Below are 24,265 nucleotides of genomic sequence, written 5' to 3' on the forward strand. Positions count from 1 at the left end.
CAGTGGTTGGCAGACTACTGAGAGATGGAAGCAGTTGAAACCGTAATTCAGAGAACAAATACAGCTTCGTGATCTTTAATGTATGTGCAAAGATGACAAGAATTTCGCGCCAATCTCTAGTAGACGTACTTAAGAGGTTTCGTTTATTAATTCCATCATGATACCTAACATTGAAACAACGAGTCAACTTTCGTGTTAATAAATAACATTTCCTTATTCTGGAGGGCGATTTTAGAATACGGGATTTTGTTACTAAAATACCGGTTGAAAACGGTGACTTGTTTATTATTTTCAGTGACAATTTTCTGAATTCGAACACGTGAGACTCAAAAATCGACCCGCAGATACTATACGATGATTCCTAATACCTTCTGTTACTGTATGTACAGTTACGGACTTTATTGTTGATCCACTTCTAGCTCATTTTATACTGGAACTTCACAGCTTTGAACTATGCTTAACTATGAACTATATAACCAGTATAAAATGTCAAAAACCAAATTAATACTTAATACCTACTTAGATTAACTAAATACTTACTAGGTGCTCAAACCAAACCGTTCAAACTTAAAGATAGATTCTAACTAACGACTGACATCGAAAATTGTTTGCCTTGCAACAACAATTCGCAGGCATAATACCTATTACTCGTATAATAATTCTGTATGCTGTCCGAAACTAGCTGGAATAGTTAATTAGGATTAATAGTAGTAGTAAGAGTAAGAAACTTAATTAATTATGTACCAAAAAATGTTTGTTTGATGGTTTGTTTGTTTATTTTTACCATGCTACACCGAAATTGTTTGGAAATGTACCAAAGTTACATTGTACATACATACATATTTTCAAATTTACGTACCTATTTACTTACCTAGGTAATTTAAATGTGATGTTTTATCTGATGAAGCCACAATTCATTAATAATTAAATTAAGTCTGATAACTATCTGCTAATCAATATCTTGTAGGTACTTAAATAGTTATTTGTTTTACAAGGGAGCAAAGTAGTTGTTTAACCGCACGTGCCAATATTGATACCCGAGCAAGCGAAAGATTTCAAAATTGAACTACGAGCGTAGCGAGTGGTCAAAAAGTGGAATCTTGAGCGTTGCGAGGGTATCAAGGCACGAAGGTTAAACAAACTTTGCCACCGAGTAAAACACAAAATTTTTCACCACACCAACACGAACAAAATACTGACTATAAAACATCAAAATAAATGAAATCCATCAATTTATTCAATATTTATGATTCAAAATCATCATTTATAGGTAAAATCTAGCAGCCAGATTAAGACATCGAGTTAAAATTCGTATGAAATTACTTTGCCCCCTTGTGGATAAAATGCAATTTTGCTATCTGTTTTCGAATAGCAAAGAAAGCCTTTACCAGTTGGTGTCAGTGTGTTGGTCAGTGAAATAGTTATTTGTTATACAAGGGGGCAAAGTTGTATTTTAACGCCGAGTGTGGAATTGAAAAACGAGCAAGTGAAAGGATTCTATAGTTGAACCACGAGCGAAGCGAGTGGTTTGAGAATAGAATCCTGAACTTGCGAGTTTTTTAACACACGAGAAGTAAAATACATTTGCACCCGAGTGTAACACAAAACTTTTCCCCTCACTATAGCGAGGAAACTACAACGCAAAAAATGCGTTTATCACTGCTTCCACTAGTTCCACAGGTGGTAAATCATCTTTATTACTAGATTCACCTAATTTTATCAATTTAAAAGCAGTTAATTTGACTTTATTCAAGGTCTAATTACTTTACCCACTAGTGGATAAAATGCGTTTTTACCCGCTGGTATTAAAGGACAAAACACGTGTTTCCGAGCTAGTGAGGGGAAATTAGTTATTTGTTATACAAGGGGGCAAAGTTGTATTTTAACGCCGAGTGTGGAATTGAAAAACGAGCAAGTGAAAGGATTCTATAGTTGAACCACGAGCTAAGCGAGTGGTTTGAGAATAGAATCCTGAACTTGCGAGTTTTTTAACACACGAGAAGTAAAATACATTTGCACCCGAGTGTAACACAAAACTTTTCCCCTCACTATAGCGAGGAAACTACAACGCAAAAAATGCGTTTATCACTGCTTCCACTAGTTCCACAGGTGGTAAATCATCTTTATTACTAGATTCACCTACTTTTATCAATTTAAAAGCAGTTAATTTGACTTTATTCAAGGTCAAATTACTTTACCCACTAGTGGATAAAATGCGTTTTTACCCGCTGGTATTAAAGGACAAAACACGTGTTTCCGAGCTAGTGAGAGGAAAACTAATTTGCACCCTGCGTTTGCAGCTGCACGATCTACTGGATGTGCCGGAAGGTTTCCAAAATTCTGAAATTTTCACATAGGAAAACTTCGGAAACTTTCCATGGATTGTATGGATCGAAACTTTCCATTTCATAAATTGAAATTCCCTTTATGTTTCGTGAAAGTTTCGTGAATTTTTCAAGAAATCTAAGATTTTTTGGAAAGTTTCCGCATCTTCACTAGCACGATCCATGAAATCATGACATAATAACAACCGCATTTTTCTATGCTGGCATTTTCCAAACCTCTATAATTACTTAGGATTAGAGATGGGCCGAATATGGACTTTGCCGAATACGAATATTCGGCCGAACATTCGGTTCAGCTCTTACCGAACCGAACATTCGGCCGAATATTCGGTTACGCCATATTTTTAAAGGGGATGTTCATTAAAACTCAAATGATTGATAATGGTTACATATGTTACTACAACTATGTTTTTATGATTTAGTAGATAACTAACACTTGGTTAAAACAACTCTGAATTCTTCTCAACTCTTAAACTACGGTTTTTTAACCTTTTCAAAAAACAATTGTATTTATATTTCTACGCAAGTTTCTCTTTTTTTAGCAGTTCCTTATAAAGCTACTAAAATAGGAGCTTACTATGCAATGGAATACGTAAGATCTTCATTAGTTATTTACTTTGTTTATTCGGTAAATATTCGGCAATGCAACCGAATTATTAGGCCGAATACGAACAATTAAAAACTTGCCGAATATGCCGAATACCGAATATTTACCGAATATTCGGCCCATCTCTACTTAGGATGCCTTATAAAACTTTTTCTTCTGGCAAGTTGGTATTTTCATACAAAAGTTAAAAATAATGAGGATTCTAAAGACCTACCACGAACACCGAAATTCGCTAAAGTAATTTTGGACACATTACTTTAGCATCCAAACCTACACAATTTAGTCACCATCAAAAACGTAGTGATTCAATGCTCTTAGGTCACCATTGATCAAAAATTCATTTTAAAAAACTTGTATGCAATCTGTACATTTCAAATAAAGACCAAACATGACAGATTTGCGCTGTCAGATAGAGTAGGCGCGAATATTAAGAGTCCCATTTTTAAGATTTTAATTTTTTTTTCGCGCTTTTTGACTGGTTTGACTGAACTGGTTTGCTGTTTACACAACCGATACGTGAGAGCGAGAAAAAGATTCCTTATTCTCGCTCTCTCTATGGGAGTACGTTGGCGCAGTTCGGTCGTGTGTTAGTACTTTATATCAAACTTTGGATTATCCGGTCCCACTGTTCTGGCTGTACATTATTCTAAGGTGACATTTCCATTTCCGGTCGATGCACCATAGACACGGCTTCTCTGCTCTCTGCTTTCTGTTCGCCGCAGTGTTGCCAGATCTACTGATTTAGCAGTAGATCTACTGATTTTGAAAAAATCTACTGATCTACTGCTTTTTTGTAATTTTTCAAGAAATCTACCTGCTTTTTCCCAAATCGATATTTTTCAGTATAAACAATTGGATTGGCTTCAAATTTTTACTATAGACAGTCCAACAATTTAGTCAAGGCGCGAAATTAAAATTTTCTATGGGCCAACTTTCATCCCTTCATTTCTTAAAGTTGCTGCTTTTTTCTAGTGACAGAAATCGCTTGACAGACTTTATATCTGCGATTGTTCGTAATGTAGTGGTAGCTTGGTATTAGCAATAGCGATTTAGGCGGGTGCAAGAAGTTTGATGTTTGTATTCTAACTGGTTTAATATGTGTTCATATCAAATAATAGTACATTACGTCAGATGTCGGTAAAGAAGGGCTTACATGCTGTGTAGGTATATCCAGCTGAGTAGGATAGTGATACGAAGCCTGTAAGCCCTTTTCACGGCGAGGCATGTAATTATAGTACTTTTCTCAAACTTGCAATGATATGAAAAAAAAAAAACTCGTGATAGTTTTGATAAAACTAGGCAAAAAGAAAACTCTTCTAATTCCGCGCCAAAGTTTTTTTTTAACTCTCAGGTAACTTATTAAATGGTGACATTCAGGTACATTAGTACTATTACTGTTTTTTTTCTGATTACTAAATGTCATGGTGTAGTGTCAGCATTTGACGTTTAGAAACAAATGGAGGATGCTTTACAGGCAGGCTTTTTTTTTGCTGTAAACTGTACTATGAAATATTATCTTCACTCAGCTCACCGGACACGTAGTAGTCCTGACAACATTTCATTGCAAGTTTGAGAAAAAGTTCTTATTTGTGCAACTGCCCCATCGATACTGAATAGGAATGGAATCAATTTAATGCATCCTACACCTTATAAAACAAAGTCCCCCTTCGCGTCTGTCTATGTGTGTTCGCGATAAACTCAAAAACTACTGAACGGATTTTCATGTGGTTTTCACCTATGAATAAGTGATTCTTGGGGAAGATTTAAGCATATAATTTGTTGAGACTTTGTTTGAAATATAACGATATTTGCTAAACAAGTCGGACAAAATCCCACTGGCTGAGAGAGAGCCTTAATCGTAAACGCTGCCCAAACCGTTTGAGCTATATCATGAGCTGTATGGCGAAATAGTGTATCTCTCATAGGTTTACATAAAAGTACGCGAAAGCATATGTCTATCTTTTACGGATAACTTACTATGTATAACCATTTTTAATCCCCATGCGTATCTGGGGCGGGCCGCTAGTGTGGAATAAGTTTATCTTCGTAAAAATTGTATGGGATAAGTTTTTTCTTGATGTGGGCCGGATTCTGATTCTTTTTTTTTCATACAAACATTTAATCATGGATAAGAAAGAAAAAAAATTATCAAAAATGACCTTCGTATGTTTTATCCAAAACCTATCAACGCCAATCTGCATGAATTTGAAATCGCGAGAAGTCTAAAAGAGTTCCAGGACCGTGTTCGATCGTGTCACAGCATAATTTTTCTTTCATTCTTCTTCACTTAGTATCAATATTTGTAGTCTACTGCTTTTTTTCCTGATCTACTGGTTTTTTATTCATTTTTCTACTGTATACTTCAGATTCCGTCTGGCAACACTGGTTCGCCGCCTGCCGCCATATTGTGGCTGACTGGCTGTGCAAGCGTCCTTGTGTAACGCTTAGATTGTGAATTGTTTTAAAGGTGTAGTGGCTTAAGATACGTTAAAAGTGCTAGTTTTTATTGATTTAAGTGATAATGCAGACCGGCAGCGGAGCCAAAAACCCGCCATGGGCGCGATCAAATGTGAATACAAACATGACCGGCATGAATACGCAAATCATGGACCCTAACTCTATGATGACACAACAGGGTATGATGCCATTCCAACAAACTCCCGCTGTGTTTAATCCGAGTATGATGCAAGCTCAGAGTGGCATGTCCATGCCAATGGCAGGGCAAATGCAAATGAACCAAATGACCCAAGGTCAAATGTACCCGGGCAATGTTGTTGCGTACCCGACACCACGTGCTATGAACCCGGGAATGTATCAAAACAACTCATCGGGGGGTACGGCTCCATCCAATGAACAGAGGGTGTTTACAGGAACTGTAACAAAGACTCATAACGACTTCGGTTTTGTCGATCACGATGTCTTTTATCAAACTTCCGTGTGCGCCAAGGGCATCATTCCAAAAGTAAACGACAGAGTTCTGGTGGAGGCGAACTACAACCCTAACATGCCGTTCAAGTGGAACGCGACTAGAGTGCAAGTGCTGCCTAAAAATGGGCCAGGTAATCAGAAGCAGAACACCCCAAAAAGCAACAACTATAATGCTGTACCACCACCCTCAGGTGATAGACAGTCTAACAGGAAGGATCGCATGCCGAGAGGCAGAGATAACAGAGACATGAGAGATAGAGATAACAGGGTAAATATACATCTTACTAATAAACTCATCACATAGCAGACCTATAATTATGTTCCACACTGTTTGCACTTTATAATTTCTAAATTGTTGTTGGCCCGTAAATTATATACTAGTTGGAAGCAAATTTTTTGTGCCAAGTTAAATATGAATGAGCTGTTTTATACAGTCAAATTTATAGCAAGCTCCATGTTTACTACTTGAAATTGGGTTCCTATGTTCTTGAGCTTTCAAAACAGTTGAGACTACTATAGTGAAATGGGCACAATTACCCTATTAATAAATTAAATTAACTGTCCAGAAACGCTCAAGAACCAGAAGCCGCTCCCGCTCAAGGAACATCCATGAAAACAGGGTGATCAGGAGAGATTCTCCACCCCGCAAGCGCCCAGTGATTCACCAACCTTCACCAGTCAAATATGTAGTCAGAGTGCCGCGTATGCCATTGGACATGTAAGTGTAATTTTTATATTGAAATAGAATTAATGATAGATTCTTGTTAGCCTATCGTGTGGCAAGAAGCCTCAAATGTGACACTTCTCCAACATTGGTATGTGGTTACACCATTTTGTATTGAAAATTGACCCATATGAGGTTTCAACACAGTGCAAAAATTTTAAAATATTGTTCAGCATCTGAGGGGTTAGGCTTGCGTATTACTGTTGTGAAGATTTACTCTTTAAGAATTGCTGAATGATGTTCTTTAACATCTTTTGTATTTTCATACATAGAGCACATTTGCCTTTAACACTAAGCAACTTTTATAAAGCAATAAATTTTAGACCTTGTACAAATCCATACTAATATTATAAATAGGAAAGTGTGTGTGTCTGTCTGTTTGTCCGTCTTTCACGGCAAAACGGAGCGACGAATTCACGCGATTCTTTAAGTGGAGATAGTTGAAGGGATGGAGAGTGACATAGGCTACTTTTTATCTCTTTCTAACCCCCCACTTCCCTGAAATGGGTGGTGGAAGTTTGTATGGAGAATTCAGCAATTTTCGAATTGAACGCGAAGCTGCGGGGAAAAGGTAGTTATAAATAAGGAAACAAAAATTTACACTGTAAAACATTGTTTGTTTAAGTCTTATGTTTATATTATTGCAAATGTCAGTTGATTTCATGTGATAGACATAAATTTGTCATCAAATACAGCACTCTTCAATATGAACCCCTCTGTAATCCGAATGCACTCTTCAAGGGAAGGGTTGATGTCTAGCCAGTTGTTTACCAAATGTCTAATGCTATTGCGAAAAAAACAAGACAAAGCATTTTATTTGTCATAAAATACTACCTGATAAACTAAAATATTGGACTTATAAAATTACTTTTACAGCATTTAAATTTCACAACATTATTTGTTTACTTTTATACAAATAACCAATCTATACTCAGAATCAGTCATTTATTTGCTAAAACATGGTACAAAAGGTCATGCATATTCAATTTATAGAGCTACATGTTTTGTCACAAAGACATGCAAATATTTATAAAATGTTGTGTGCATCGCATGCATACTTATATTACTTATCAGCTACTTTATTAAATTATTATTATACATCATTAAGATACTCTTTAATACTATAGTATGCCTTAGCCGCTAAAAAGTTATAAAGTGTAGATTTAAATTCTTTTATATTTTCAAGTCGTAAAGATGCTTAATGGTAATTTATTGTATATTCTAGGCGCCATACCAATTATACTTTTAGATACACAGGCGGTTCTAGATAGCTTATAATTAATTTTTCCCTGGTGACGTAGGCTATTGAATTTCGTAAATTGTTTTATATTACTTTTAACATAAGTTGCTATTTCATACACGTATAAACAAGGGACTGTGAGTATTTTTAGTTCTATAAAATGGGGTTTACACGAATCCATGAATGTAATACCGCATAACGATCTTAAGCATTTCTTTTGACTCATGAAAACCAATTCACGATCAGTAGCATTGCCCCAAAACATTATACCGTATCTTAAAGTTGACGTCACATGTGCATGGTATACTGTTAGTACAGCTGATTTATTAACTACTTTCCTTAAATTATATAGTGCATAGCTAAATTGATTAAGTTTTGTACATAAAGTGTCAATTTGATTTTTCCATGTCAGATTACTATCTAAACTTAAACCTAAAAATTTGGTAGATGCAGTTTCATTAATTCTTTGGTCTTGGTAAGTAATAACTAGATTAGGTGCATTGTTGGTACGCAAATTAAAGTTCATGAAATTAGTTTTTTCAATATTTACATGTAGGTTATTTTTATTAAGCCATTCAATAATACTATGTAGAGCTTGATTAATATTCTCCTGGTGTACATTTATGTCAGTCTCCAAAATATAATTGTACTATCGTCGGCAAACAGTACCATTGGGTGGTTTACGGCTTTAGGTAGGTCATTAATGTATATGAGAAAGAGGAGTGGACCTAGAACACTGCCTTGAGGTACACCGTAGCTTATGTCTTTGAAGTTTGATAGGTGCCGGACTTCCTTTTTTGTCTTTGGGCATATTCTCTCGATTTGTGTACATTGTTTGCGACCTGTTAAGTATGATTTGATAAGATCATATACATTGCCCCGTATTCCGTATTTGTGAAGTTTTGACAAAAGAATCTGGTGGTATACTATACAACAACTGGTGGTATACTATACGAGTAATCCGAACGGGGAGTCAAATTATCAGGGTTCAGATTCGAGGAGAGAAAGAGGTCCTGCTGCAGATTGGGTACATCATCTTCACTCATTTTACAACCTATGGAGGGACATCTCCATCCATTGTGTAGACTTTTTAAACATACTTTCTTTGACATTGGCTTATTTTATTTACCTCCTGACAGCGTCCAGCTAGATGTCCCAGCATTGTCTCAAAGGTACACTAACATGTATGTGCCGTCCGACTTCTTCAATGCCCAAGTGAAATGGGGCGAGACATTCCCGCCGCAGTCCCCACTGTCGCTCAACAACCCATGTCAGTACTACATCATGAACAAGGATATCGACAATCCTCTGGGCAATGACTCCGTCTTGGAACCTCCAGATGCGGATTACAGATTTTCAGCTAAGGTATTAATTCAAACTTACAGTATCTTAATGTTCTTTCACTGAATTATTAAAAAAAATCTTTAAATAAGAATTATTATTTAATTCTACGTATTTTTTTAGGTGATGTTGATCAGCATGCCTACACTGGAATCACTTTACCAGAAATGTGGGCTGACTAAAGTAGATGAGAAAGACAAACGCTCCACCAATTCCAAAACTCCCTTGCACCCTACCCGTTTGATCAAGTTCCTTGTTGGCCAGAAAGGAAAAGGTGGTGAAAATTTTGCTATAGGTGGACCATGGAGTCCTTCTCTGGATGGCGAAAACCCTCAATCAGATCCCAGCGTCCTGGTCAGGACCGCCATACGCACATGCAAGGCCCTGACTGGAATCGATTTGTCTAACTGCACCCAATGGTAAGTGTCACTTTTTACGGCGAACTTTGTGGTCTTCTGCCCTGATGCTGTTTTTATGCTGATTCCGTTAACCTTAAGAATTAAACTTCTTATTTTAATATTCATGAATCAGCTTTAAAATGCTACGCGTAAGTAGAGCAGTGCCCTGAAGTAAAATAAGAAGTTTCCAAGTTTTACCATTCCGTAAACTTAATCATGGTCGAACACATTCCTTTTGTGAAATTATGGAGGCGTTCGTACATCACGAATGGCGATCGATCGGATGCAGTATCGATGTACGACCAACCAAAACGGCAGTTTTGTCTCTCCGGATGTGTCGCGTCCACGCGGTGGTCGCGGTCTTGTGAGTATGGTACTATAACTGTGTTACCCGCGCAGGTACCGAATGGTGGAGTTTTACTACTGGCGCGAGGGCAGCAACGGCAAGTCGCGGCTCGAGTCTGTGGTGTTGTTCCTGCCCGACGTGTGGTCGGCGCAGCCGTCGCGTATCGAGTGGGCCAACGTTCAGGAGACATATAAGACCGCCTGCGACAACGCGATAAGGAACCTCGACATCCTCGCGGCGGAGGTGGCGGCGGCGCCGCAGCCCGCCGCAGCCGCCGCGCCCGCCGAGCCGGCCGCCGTCGCGGAGCCCGCGGCGCAGGCGACAGCGGACAAATCCAAAATTGTTTGTTCCCAGTTTTGTTTGGTTATTTCCGGCCGACTCCCGGTGCGATGCCTGCGCGTCCTGCCGCCCCCCAGATGTCATGGAGATGCGACAAACTTCAATCTCACTTTATATTTACTTCCTTTCTTTTTACTTGCTAGCCCTTTAAAAATTAGAGACAAGAGTCCCGTAAACTTTTTTAAACATCATTATTACTTTCTTTTAAAATAAGAAAGTTTGATCACACAGTAGATTCATATTTTTACAACTATCTTGCTAATTGAAGGATTTATAAAATCAGATAATTCTTTATACTTCTTTAACGCGACCTAGGAATGCTGCAAATCCTACAATGATTGCTTATATTTTAGGATACGTCAAGCCATGATGACAGTACCATAACCATAGATGAGAATGATGATGATGAGGAAAGGCCTGAGCCCACACATTATTCCAAGATTGATCTGAGGACCATTAAAGTTGACCAACTGCGCCAAGAGCTGAGAGCTCGCAATGTCAGCTGCAAAGGTAAATATTTAGATAACATTTTGTCATAAGTTCATTCACCTCCCATAGCATAATTATTTCTGAAACATATCTATGAATTGATATTACTTTAGTTCTGGTTACAATTGTTACAAACTGTGATTGGTATGGATGATGTCACAACGTGTGTTTCCTAGTAAAAAAAATAGTACAATATAAAAAATAGTCTATAAACATAAAAGGACATGACTAAAATCCCACGATTTTGTAAAAAAATGATTGTATTGAATTTTATTTTAAATAACTTTATTAGATAAGATTTTCACTCTTAATTCCGCAGTGTGGCAACGTTTGTGTCGATCACTAGTTACAAATTTATATTTTCACGTGTCAACTAAACTAATGCCAAACCTTGTTTCACAGGTCTCCGTGCTCAACTAGTGTCCCGCCTCTCAAAGCTGGTCAAACAAGAGGAAGAAAAGGAAACGAAAGGCGATGAGGTCGAGGTGTTAGACGACGACGCAGAACCAGAGCCAGAAAAGAAGGATGCCTCTAAAGACGAGTCCATAGAGATATCGGATGACAAGGATGAGCCTAAAGCGGAGAAGGAAGATAAGAAAGAGGAGAAAAAGGAGGATAAGGAGAAAAAACCGGCACCGAAGTCTGAGAAGGAAATTGAACAGGAGTTGAAAAGGGTGAGTTCAGTAGAAATTATTGCAAATGTTGTTAAAATGCATTTTTATTACCGTGTGAACTTCATATATCCCATTCTGAGGATATCCAATGTTCTCTTATCTTCTGAAGAATCCAATAAAACTGCACCACATTGTTGATTACTTCAGAATTCAGATCAGCGATAGCCTTTTTTATGAGGGCTACAAAGATCGCCTTGCAGTTGTTGTTGCAAGGTGAATTTTCTTATATGTAGGTTATGAATCTATACCAATATCACCACCCACCACCCCACCAGGTCACCTCAAAAGCAGTTGAGTATTGCTGCTCCAGAAGAAAAAGCATTTTAGCGCCAATTCTGGTCGTATTAGTTCATTTTGCTACAAGTAAAACCACCTCTTTTTGACAGCTCGAGAAAGAGAGGCAGACGCTAAAGTCACGCTACGAAGTGCCGAACACGCCTCACATCCTCGTGCACCCGTCCGCCACGGCCAAGGGCGGCAAGTTCACCTGCAACATCGCCACGCTGTCCTTCCTGCTCGACTACCGCATCACCGACAACAAGGAGCACAGCTTTGAGGTAACAATGACTTAAAATTACACAAGAAAGACAACAAATCGATAACAAAATGTCAACACTCGTAACAAACGACGCTCAATTTTTGTCTACCAAGAAAGTTAGGTAGTAAACTAATGTGGATGTAAAGAGATTATTATTCAAACTGATTTAGCCTTTCTTTAGTCAACACCCGGTAATCCATCGAGGCTATTTTCATAGTCCACTTAGAGGCAACTACGATCAATGTCATAAGCTTAATATAAATTTAAAAGTGGAAAATGTCTGCCTTGGGTGAGACTTGAAGGAGAGACTCAAAGACTCACGGCCTCTGGAAGGCAGACATTTTCCACTTTTAAATTTATTCTAAGCCTAACGGCATCGATTGCAGACGTTTCTGCTAATCAGAAGTTAAAATCAATGTCATACTCTACAAACGCACTTTTGATACTGTCCAAATGGTTGTATTTGTATTGTGTAATTTTTTACCGTTTCAGGTATAATGAAGCTTATGATGGTTGTAATTATTTCGAAATTAAGCCATATCAACCACCGACGACTTATTTGACCCATTTGAAATTTATAAACAATATTGTAAAACGTTTTTATTTGCAGCTGTTCGTGTTTGCCGAACTTTTGAACGAGATGCTTATGCGTGATTTCGGCTTCTACATTTACAAAACACTTTACACATTGCCCGAAAAGGTTGAGGAAGTGAAGGAAGTCAAGGATAAAGAATCGAAGGAAGTAGTTAAAGACGAAAAGACTGCTGACAAAGCTGAGAAGAAGGTAAAAATTTGCTACTATTACTTTTTTGATGTTTTTAACCCCCGACGCAAAAACGATGGGGTGTTATAAGTTTGATGTGTCTGTCTGTTTGTCTGTCTGTGTGTGTGTCTCTGTCAGTGGCATCGTAACTCTTGATTACTTAATTTTTTTGTTTGAAAGCTGAGTTAGTCGGGAGTGCTCTTAGCCATGTTTCATGAAAATGGGTCCACTATGTCGCGGTCAGGGGTTTTTTCAAAATTTTAATTTTGTGGTTAGGTTATTATTGTATGTATTTGTAGTATTTAATGAAAATAATATTATATGTGTTATATTTTAGGACGACAAAAAAGAAGATGAGAAGAAAGACGACAAAAAGGAGGAAAAGAAAGAAGAAAAGAAAGAGGAGAAAAAAGAGGAAAAGGATAAGAAAGACGAGCGGCGAGATGACAAACGTGAAGTCTCTCGGCGGCGGGACCGGCGGGTAAGACAATCTACAGTATCTAAACATAGGGGAGGGGAGATTAGTTTCGACTCATGTACTTATTTATTTCAATTACATAAGAAACATTAGTTTTCATGTTTTATCACTTAGGGCCACTTGCACCAACGAAAATGGAGGGTTAACCCACCATTTTATATGGAATTTGACAGACGACAGCCCACTAACCCTGAGTTAAGTGCTTAGTGCAAGTGGCCCTTAACCACTTTTGTCATTAGCCTGCAGAAAGAAAAGAGTCATCTCGTTTTACTCAGATTGTAGTAAGCCTTTGTCTTTACTTCATACATTTTCTTATGTGAAGATATCCATAATGAATATTTCAAACCACCCTATTTTCATAGTGTTTTTAATTTTCTTCTATCCCCCAGGGTTCGGCGAGTGATGACGAGCGCAGCACGTCTCCCCGGCGGCGCAGCCGCGGCGTAGAGCTCCCACCCGACCCCTACCTGCTGCTGTCACTGGTATACTTCGACACAGCTCGCGGTGGACACGTCACCAAGAAAGACTTGCAGAACCTCTTCATGAGCTTGGGCCTGCAGTTATCCCGATCTCAGATACGCAACGTGCTTGAGAAAGTTTGCATCAAGGACTCGTTTAGTTACAAGTGAGTTGAGGCTTGTAATTTTTCTGACGGTTGTGAGTGGTGAAAATAGAATATATATTCTAGTTGAAAGAAAGCTCGCTTTAAATTAATTGAAAGTATCAAAGATACTGCAGTTTGCCATGAAATTAACGAAACATGTTTTTTAATCGTTTGCTAATGTATTTTTTTGCATGTAGGACCCTTATCCAGTCCATCAAGGATCTCGTGGCCGGCTCACACGAGGCGATGCAAGATCTGCCGCTCGACACCGCGGTCGTTCCTCAGGAGGTGCCACCTCACGTAAGTTATCTCAAATACAATAATTATGTTCACATTTAGAACATTTTCCAGTACAGATGTCTTATAGAATACTGCACAACTGAACTGTCGATGTCGGTATATATATATATATATATATATATATATATATTATATATACTGTTAGGTATAATGTGAATGTTTATTTTAGATCGCCGAACTAGAGGCCGCTATTGCAGCTGGTAACCGAGAGCTGTTGCCGGTCTTTAATAGGCCCTCTGAGGGAGAGTCCGCGTCTAGTGAAACTAAGGATATTAGTGAAAAGGGTAAATATATTTTTGTTTGTTATTGTTTATAGTTTTTTTTATGAAAATATATTTGTTTCAAATCAAACCCTTGAAAAAATATACATGCGTTATTTGCATTTATGAATCTGCCAGTCCACACACTAAGTCGACGCCACTTTTACTCAGTCCATCAATTCATACTTGAGAGATGAAGTTAGATAAATTTTGGTATGGTGATAATTATCGGTTTTTGTGGCGTTCGACAAACTTCGGGATCGCCAAGTGTGGATACCGTAGTGTCGGTATGTTTCGGCAAGCACGAAACGTATGGAGTGTTATCAGTTTAAATTCCTTCATTAACCTTGATTCCGTGCAGGTGTGGTGGTGTACAAGTCTCGCGTGATCGACGTGGGCGCGCTGGTGGCCGCGGAGGCGCGCAACGCGGCGACTCGCGGGCGCCTGGAAGCCGCGCTGGAGGACACGCGGGCGCAGCTGCGCAGCGCGCGCCAGGCCGCCGTGTCGCGCCAGCAGGCCGAGCGCGGCGCCACCGCGCAGCTGGGCGAGCTCAGCGACCAGCTCGCCGCCGCGCACAAGCGCGTCACCTCGCTGCAGGTACACACTACATACTACACTACACACTACACACTGGAGGACACGCGGGCGCAGCTGCGCAGCGCGCGCCAGGCCGCCGTGTCGCGCCAGCAGGCCGAGCGCGGCGCCACCGCGCAGCTGGGCGAGCTCAGCGACCAGCTCGCCGCCGCGCACAAGCGCGTCACCTCGCTGCAGGTACACACTACATACTACACTACACACTACACACTGGAGGACACGCGGGCGCAGCTGCGCAGCGCGCGCCAGGCCGCCGTGTCGCGCCAGCAGGCCGAGCGCGGCGCCACCGCGCAGCTGGGCGAGCTCAGCGACCAGCTCGCCGCCGCGCACAAGCGCGTCACCTCGCTGCAGGTACACACTACATACTACACTACACACTACACACTGGAGGACACGCGGGCGCAGCTGCGCAGCGCGCGCCAGGCCGCCGTGTCGCGCCAGCAGGCCGAGCGCGGCGCCACCGCGCAGCTGGGCGAGCTCAGCGACCAGCTCGCCGCCGCGCACAAGCGCGTCACCTCGCTGCAGGTACACACTACATACTACACTACACACTACACACTGGAGGACACGCGGGCGCAGCTGCGCAGCGCGCGCCAGGCCGCCGTGTCGCGCCAGCAGGCCGAGCGCGGCGCCACCGCGCAGCTGGGCGAGCTCAGCGACCAGCTCGCCGCCGCGCACAAGCGCGTCACCTCGCTGCAGGTACACACTACATACTACACTACACACTACACACTGGAGGACACGCGGGCGCAGCTGCGCAGCGCGCGCCAGGCCGCCGTGTCGCGCCAGCAGGCCGAGCGCGGCGCCACCGCGCAGCTGGGCGAGCTCAGCGACCAGCTCGCCGCCGCGCACAAGCGCGTCACCTCGCTGCAGGTACACACTACATACTACACTACACACTACACACTGGAGGACACGCGGGCGCAGCTGCGCAGCGCGCGCCAGGCCGCCGTGTCGCGCCAGCAGGCCGAGCGCGGCGCCACCGCGCAGCTGGGCGAGCTCAGCGACCAGCTCGCCGCCGCGCACAAGCGCGTCACCTCGCTGCAGGTACACACTACATACTACACTACACACTACACACTGGAGGACACGCGGGCGCAGCTGCGCAGCGCGCGCCAGGCCGCCGTGTCGCGCCAGCAGGCCGAGCGCGGCGCCACCGCGCAGCTGGGCGAGCTCAGCGACCAGCTCGCCGCCGCGCACAAGCGCGTCACCTCGCTGCAGGTACACACTACATACTACACTACACACTACACACTGGAGGACACGCGGGCGCAGCTGCGCAGCGCGCGCCAGGCCGCCGTGTCGCGCCAGCAGGCCGAGCGCGGCGCCACCGCGCAGCTGGGCGAGCTCAGCGACCAGCTCGCCGCCGCGCACAAGCGCGTCACCTCGCTGCAGGTACACACTACATACTACACTACACACTACACACTGGAGGACACGCGGGCGCAGCTGCGCAGCGCGCGCCAGGCCGCCGTGTCGCGCCAGCAGGCCGAGCGCGGCGCCACCGCGCAGCTGGGCGAGCTCAGCGACCAGCTCGCCGCCGCGCACAAGCGCGTCACCTCGCTGCAGGTACACACTACATACTACACTACACACTACACACTGGAGGACACGCGGGCGCAGCTGCGCAGCGCGCGCCAGGCCGCCGTGTCGCGCCAGCAGGCCGAGCGCGGCGCCACCGCGCAGCTGGGCGAGCTCAGCGACCAGCTCGCCGCCGCGCACAAGCGCGTCACCTCGCTGCAGGTACACACTACATACTACACTACACACTACACACTGGAGGACACGCGGGCGCAGCTGCGCAGCGCGCGCCAGGCCGCCGTGTCGCGCCAGCAGGCCGAGCGCGGCGCCACCGCGCAGCTGGGCGAGCTCAGCGACCAGCTCGCCGCCGCGCACAAGCGCGTCACCTCGCTGCAGGTACACACTACATACTACACTACACACTACACACTGGAGGACACGCGGGCGCAGCTGCGCAGCGCGCGCCAGGCCGCCGTGTCGCGCCAGCAGGCCGAGCGCGGCGCCACCGCGCAGCTGGGCGAGCTCAGCGACCAGCTCGCCGCCGCGCACAAGCGCGTCACCTCGCTGCAGGTACACACTACATACTACACTACACACTACACACTGGAGGACACGCGGGCGCAGCTGCGCAGCGCGCGCCAGGCCGCCGTGTCGCGCCAGCAGGCCGAGCGCGGCGCCACCGCGCAGCTGGGCGAGCTCAGCGACCAGCTCGCCGCCGCGCACAAGCGCGTCACCTCGCTGCAGGTACACACTACATACTACACTACACACTACACACTGGAGGACACGCGGGCGCAGCTGCGCAGCGCGCGCCAGGCCGCCGTGTCGCGCCAGCAGGCCGAGCGCGGCGCCACCGCGCAGCTGGGCGAGCTCAGCGACCAGCTCGCCGCCGCGCACAAGCGCGTCACCTCGCTGCAGGTACACACTACATACTACACTACACACTACACACTGGAGGACACGCGGGCGCAGCTGCGCAGCGCGCGCCAGGCCGCCGTGTCGCGCCAGCAGGCCGAGCGCGGCGCCACCGCGCAGCTGGGCGAGCTCAGCGACCAGCTCGCCGCCGCGCACAAGCGCGTCACCTCGCTGCAGGTACACACTACATACTACACTACACACTACACACTGGAGGACACGCGGGCGCAGCTGCGCAGCGCGCGCCAGGCCGCCGTGTCGCGCCAGCAGGCCGAGCGCGGCGCCACCGCGCAGCTGGGCGAGCTCAGCGACCAGCTCGCCGCCGCGCACAAGCGCGTCACCTCGCTGCAGGTACACACTACATACTACACTACACACTACACACTGGAGGACACGCGGGCGCAGCTGCGCAGCGCGCGCCAGGCCGCCGTGTCGCGCCAGCAGGCCGAGCGCGGCGCCACCGCGCAGCTGGGCGAGCTCAGCGACCAGCTCGCCGCCGCGCACAAGCGCGTCACCTCGCTGCAGGTACACACTACATACTACACTACACACTACACACTGGAGGACACGCGGGCGCAGCTGCGCAGCGCGCGCCAGGCCGCCGTGTCGCGCCAGCAGGCCGAGCGCGGCGCCACCGCGCAGCTGGGCGAGCTCAGCGACCAGCTCGCCGCCGCGCACAAGCGCGTCACCTCGCTGCAGGTACACACTACATACTACACTACACACTACACACTGGAGGACACGCGGGCGCAGCTGCGCAGCGCGCGCCAGGCCGCCGTGTCGCGCCAGCAGGCCGAGCGCGGCGCCACCGCGCAGCTGGGCGAGCTCAGCGACCAGCTCGCCGCCGCGCACAAGCGCGTCACCTCGCTGCAGGTACACACTACATACTACACTACACACTACACACTGGAGGACACGCGGGCGCAGCTGCGCAGCGCGCGCCAGGCCGCCGTGTCGCGCCAGCAGGCCGAGCGCGGCGCCACCGCGCAGCTGGGCGAGCTCAGCGACCAGCTCGCCGCCGCGCACAAGCGCGTCACCTCGCTGCAGGTACACACTACATACTACACTACACACTACACACTGGAGGACACGCGGGCGCAGCTGCGCAGCGCGCGCCAGGCCGCCGTGTCGCGCCAGCAGGCCGAGCGCGGCGCCACCGCGCAGCTGGGCGAGCTCAGCGACCAGCTCGCCGCCGCGCACAAGCGCGTCACCTCGCTGCAGGTACACACTACATACTACACTACACACTACACACTGGAGGACACGCGGGCGCAGCTGCGCAGCGCGCGCCAGGCCGCCGTGTCGCGCCAGCAGGCCGAGCGCGGCGCCACCGCGCAGCTGGGCGAGCTCAGCGACCAGCTCGCCGCCGCGCACAAGCGCGTCACCTCGCTGCAGGTACACACTACATACTACACTACACACTACACACTGGAGGACACGCGGGCGCAGCTGCGCAGCGCGCGCCAGGCCGCCGTGTCGCGCCAGCAGGCCGAGCGCGGCGCCACCGCGCAGCTGGGCGAGCTCAGCGACCAGCTCGCCGCCGCGCACAAGCGCGTCACCTCGCTGCAGGTACACACTACATACTACACTACACACTACACACTGGAGGACACGCGGGCGCAGCTGCGCAGCGCGCGCCAGGCCGCCGTGTCGCGCCAGCAGGCCGAGCGCGGCGCCACCGCGCAGCTGGGCGAGCTCAGCGACCAGCTCGCCGCCGCGCACAAGCGCGTCACCTCGCTGCAGGTACACACTACATACTACACTACACACTACACACTGGAGGACACGCGGGCGCAGCTGCGCAGCGCGCGCCAGGCCGCCGTGTCGCGCCAGCAGGCCGAGCGCGGCGCCACCGCGCAGCTGGGCGAGCTCAGCGACCAGCTCGCCGCCGCGCACAAGCGCGTCACCTCGCTGCAGGTACACACTACATACTACACTACACACTACACACTGGAGGACACGCGGGCGCAGCTGCGCAGCGCGCGCCAGGCCGCCGTGTCGCGCCAGCAGGCCGAGCGCGGCGCCACCGCGCAGCTGGGCGAGCTCAGCGACCAGCTCGCCGCCGCGCACAAGCGCGTCACCTCGCTGCAGGTACACACTACATACTACACTACACACTACACACTGGAGGACACGCGGGCGCAGCTGCGCAGCGCGCGCCAGGCCGCCGTGTCGCGCCAGCAGGCCGAGCGCGGCGCCACCGCGCAGCTGGGCGAGCTCAGCGACCAGCTCGCCGCCGCGCACAAGCGCGTCACCTCGCTGCAGGTACACACTACATACTACACTACACACTACACACTGGAGGACACGCGGGCGCAGCTGCGCAGCGCGCGCCAGGCCGCCGTGTCGCGCCAGCAGGCCGAGCGCGGCGCCACCGCGCAGCTGGGCGAGCTCAGCGACCAGCTCGCCGCCGCGCAGAAGCGCGTCACCTCGCTGCAGGTACACACTACATACTACACTACACACTACACACTGGAGGACACGCGGGCGCTGCGCGAGCGCGCTGCGCAGCGCGCGCCAGGCCGCCGTGTCGCGCCAGCAGGCCGAGCGCGGCGCCACCGCGCAGCTGGGCGAGCTCAGCGACCAGCTCGCCGCCGCGCACAAGCGCGTCACCTCGCTGCAGGTACACACTACATACTACACTACACACTACACACTGGAGGACACGCGGGCGCAGCTGCGCAGCGCGCGCCAGGCCGCCGTGTCGCGCCAGCAGGCCGAGCGCGGCGCCACCGCGCAGCTGGGCGAGCTCAGCGACCAGCTCGCCGCCGCGCACAAGCGCGTCACCTCGCTGCAGGTACACACTACATACTACACTACACACAGCTATGCCAGGGGCTCATTTCTCGAAACATATGTCTAATGTGTGTATTTTGTTGCGTGCGAAGCTCGAGAGCGCGTTCGAGGGCAAATTGAAATTGATCTGACCGAATACGTCATCGTGCCTTATCGAGTGTTTTAGCCACGGCTGAACCCTATCCGAGCCTCGCGTTCACTTGACGCTCGATCTCCGAAATTGGCGAAATTTTGTTCCAACGAAAACGACTGCCATGTCATCTGACTTTCGAACCCAGAGAATAACTAGACTCTAAATTGAAACAGTCCATTTTCCTTACGAGTATTTCCATCACAGATAAGCGACTGAAATTTCGTACATAATTACCGAAAAACTCTACGAGACAAGGTTTAACCCGCAACCCCTGTATTCGCACGATCTTACCGTTAGGCCACCAGCGCCCTTTTTTATCTACCCAAATACACCTATTTTTAAATAATTTTATGTTACAGGCGAGCTCCAAAATCTTCCATTCCGCCTTGAAGAGCATCCAGTCTAAAGTGGAAGCCGTCGTGAACATCAAGTTCGAGGACGACGACGTCGTAGAAGTCGTGAACGGACCGTCAAAGTGAGTTGTTTTATATCTTTATTGCATATAAAATGAAATTCTAAACCTGTAACACTATCGATGGGCAACAAGTGAGAAAAAGGGGATGAATCCTTAATATCTTGCAGTAACCAGTAGTCATTATACAGGGTGACTTTGTTAAGCTTGACCATACTCTGAGGAGTGAATTTCACGTTAGTCATACATACAACTCTCCAATTTACACCTCAAAGTATTGAAAGCACCTGGATATCGACTTCCTAACTTGATGCACTTCGGTATAAACGTTTTTGATATTTATTAATTCATTATCCTTTTCTCAACAGGTATGAAAAGATGCCAAAGAAAGAGGAAATCAAGAAACAAGAAGACCAAGATGTGAAATCAACTAAAGAAGAAGTAGAAGTCCCCACAAGCACGGAAGTCGACTCTTCAAACCAAGATAAAGACACGACTGATATCATCTCCACAGAAAACATGGATATTGATGATAAGGAATAAACTTAGATTTTATGTATAATTGACATATTATAAACTAAGCTTAGCATTTTACAATAGTCGCGTGAATGCAAGTCGATTAAACTTGTGAATGTTTAAATATTTTTACCTGCATACCAGTAAAGGGTATTGAAAAATAGAAATATTTAACTTTATATTTTAAGTAAGAAAGCCTACAGTTATGAAAGACTACTTACATAAAGCTTAATTTATGTAAATCATAAATTCATCATAGCAATAAAATGAATTCCAAATGGCAAAAGTTATGTTTTATTTCTTTAGATCTTCTTTAAGGTTGTATAAGTTTCTTTTAGGCCGATAGTCCACTATCATATGTTTGTCATAGAAATATGATCATAGGCATCTATATCTTCACATAGATCTTTTTCTTCACGTTTGAGAAAAAGGGAGGCATACAGACCTATGATATTTCTGTGATAAACATATGATAGTGGAGTATCGGCCTTAGAGAGAGAAAGCTATCCCTTGGCAATGATCATGAGCGTATTACCAGGGTCACTTTTTGGAAAGTCGGGAAAGCAAATGATGGTCAGGGAAATTCAATGAAATGAGAAGCAGCTCAACTTGGTAAAGATGTAACAATAACAAACGAATTAATTTGTGGTTTAAAATTTATGGTACGGTCGAGTTCATAAATATGTGTACATTTTTCACCTTATTGCAACGAGTTAAGGTGAAGAAATGTACGTATATTTATGAACTGTACCAGAGCCAAGCCAGTACCACATTTTAACCTTGAGTCATTGTCAAAATGTAATAGGGCATTAGTTAGCGTGTCGAGCACTAGTACTTTTACCTTATCACAAAACAGGGTGTCCACTTTCTGGAAAGTCAGGGAAAGTCAGGGAAAAGTCAGGGAAGCTCATAGTGGTCATGGAAAGTCAGGGAAAGTCAGGGAAATGATTTGGAGGTCAGGGAAAAATTTGGCACCAATCCATGACAGCAAAGATCTTCCTAGTAGTGATTGTAAGGCAACTTAGAATTGTCTGTTTAGACTTTTTTGACAAATGTACCTGCCCTAGTATCCCACCCAGTGATGGCTAATGAATGAGGGATATCTTCATGCTCTAGCTGACCTTAATCAGTCCGGCCCAAATTCGTAAATGTGGAAAAAATCCAGATTTTTTTTTACATTGCGTGCCCAACCCACATATTCCAAAATGGCGAGGGGGGGTAGGGAATAAATGTCACCATGTACAACATTCATAAGGTGGTGGTTTTGCTAGGGCGACGTGAAGGATTCTAGCCCTTGACGAACCACGTTGCGAGGCCGAACGACAAAGTTACGTCGCTGTCCAAATTCTAAGTATCTATCCGACAATCCAAAGCGGAGTTCCTCATAAAGCCAATGGCGCAAAACGTCACATAGAGGCGCAATTTTGTATGAGTCAAAGGAGCATAGTAAGCGTGACGATGAGAAAACTTTAAAGCACTTGGAAACCTAAAGGCATGTACTTAGTGGCAAAACACCTAAATGGGCATCCCGACGCTGACAACAGAGTAAAAATTTCGCGCTCGCTTGGCTCGCGATTACTATTTCTACATAGGTCATACCTAGGTAATACTTCTTAATATATTAGTCAATATTTCGCGCTCACTACGCTTGAAATCTCGTTTTCATTTCAAGCTTTTGCTTTCCTGACTCTGCCCTGATAGTACCTCGGTACTCCATGTTGTTTGTTATTTTTTGTACATAATAACTACTATCAGCCCCAGGGACGTATAAGAGGAGAAAAAATTTCGCGCTCGCTACGCTCGCGATATTTTTTTCTGGCACAAATTATCCAAGGGCGCCGAAACTCAAACTCGCTCTACCCTGATAAGAGTGCACGGGCCGGCAACTGGTGTAGCCAAAAATAAATAGTGATAACTACCAACTACAGATTTCGTTAAGTTTAGTTTTATAAAACCAGAAATTAAAGTTTAATAGTTTTGCCCGCGGCTTCGCTTCGTTAGAAAGAGACAAATAGTAGCCTATGTCACTCTCCATCCCTTCAACTATCTCCACTTAAAAAAACACGTCAATTCGTCGCTCCGTTTTGCCGTGAAAGAAGGACAAAACTGCTTTTTTTTTTTTCAAGACAAAAAAAGAACATTTTTTTGCTACCCTAAGCAAAATTGGTAAAAATGTCATCATAGAATGAAAATTTGGTCAGGGAAATTTTCTTAAATGGTCATGGAAAGTCAGGGAAAAGTCAGGGAATTTTTTTTGGGTTTAGTAGTGGACATAGTAGAGGAGATATAGCCTTGGGGGTCATAATAATTACCACAGAACCGAAGTTTGGTTTTTTTAGTTCTTTGTGTGTGTCTTTTTGATATACTAAAAATATAGTAAAATATATTTATGCACAATGCGTTTTTTCGACCGCCAAAAGTTGTATGAAAAATTACTATGGAAAAAAAATCCTAAAATTTAAAAATCGTCTCTGGTATCAACTTATGGGGAATTAGGCGGCAAATTTTTGTATAGCGTTGATGTTTAGCAAAAATATAAATATTTTTCACTATTTTGGTAAAATAAAAAATGATAAAAATCATAAATTTGATGAAAGGAAGTAATTAAAACATAAATTTCAGCAATGTAATTTTTTTCATATGTCCCACACCATGGTAAATACGGTTACGATCCGCCTGGTGATTAGCAGTTACGGTAGCCTATGACGCCTGCCAATCTAGAGCCTCCACATGCGCGTTGCTGGCCCTTTAGGGTACCTTTCCACTAGAGATGCGCAACGTGATAGTGTTTGATATCCACCAATCATGTTCACTGTTCACAAAGCGTAGCGCTAGTAGGAACGGGTTCGACTAAGCTGATTGTGGATATCAGAAGCATCCATAACACATCTCTGGTGGAAAGGCACCCTTAACAGTCCTCAGCTAGCTCGCAGGATAACGCGCGTCCGCGGGAGAAAATCCTCCTATTGGGTAACCGTATTTACCATGAACTTGTATTTTGGTG

General features: G+C 45.7%; 1 protein-coding gene across 1 annotated transcript; it reads left to right on the forward strand.

Moving 5' to 3' along the window:
- The first annotated feature begins 5,350 nt into the window (after window positions 1-5,350).
- LOC125224823 lies at window positions 5,351-21,307 on the forward strand. Its single transcript, XM_048128297.1, has 17 exons — window positions 5,351-6,148; window positions 6,447-6,598; window positions 8,984-9,209; window positions 9,309-9,604; window positions 9,983-10,271; window positions 10,622-10,778; window positions 11,160-11,431; window positions 11,818-11,988; window positions 12,580-12,753; window positions 13,070-13,213; window positions 13,600-13,835; window positions 14,012-14,114; window positions 14,284-14,398; window positions 14,736-14,836; window positions 15,011-19,147; window positions 20,693-20,808; window positions 21,114-21,307. The coding sequence occupies exons 1-17, from the start codon at window positions 5,474-5,476 to the stop codon at window positions 21,286-21,288; spliced, it is 7,539 nt and encodes a 2,512-aa protein (XP_047984254.1). The 5' UTR covers window positions 5,351-5,473; the 3' UTR covers window positions 21,289-21,307.
- Window positions 21,308-24,265: the final 2,958 nt, after the last annotated feature.

Source organism: Leguminivora glycinivorella, chromosome 3 (genome assembly GCF_023078275.1).
Source record: "Leguminivora glycinivorella isolate SPB_JAAS2020 chromosome 3, LegGlyc_1.1, whole genome shotgun sequence".
Classification (NCBI taxonomy): Eukaryota; Metazoa; Arthropoda; class Insecta; order Lepidoptera; family Tortricidae; genus Leguminivora; species Leguminivora glycinivorella.

Coding starts and splice junctions, on each gene's coding strand:
- LOC125224823 (XM_048128297.1), top strand. CDS start 5,474: ATGCAGACCGGCAGCGGAGCCAAAAACCCGCCATGGGCGCGATCAAAT. Junction 11,989..12,579: donor ACAAGGAGCACAGCTTTGAG/GTAACAATGACT, acceptor TTTTATTTGCAG/CTGTTCGTGTTTGCCGAACT. Junction 13,836..14,011: donor AAGGACTCGTTTAGTTACAA/GTGAGTTGAGGC, acceptor TTTTGCATGTAG/GACCCTTATCCAGTCCATCA.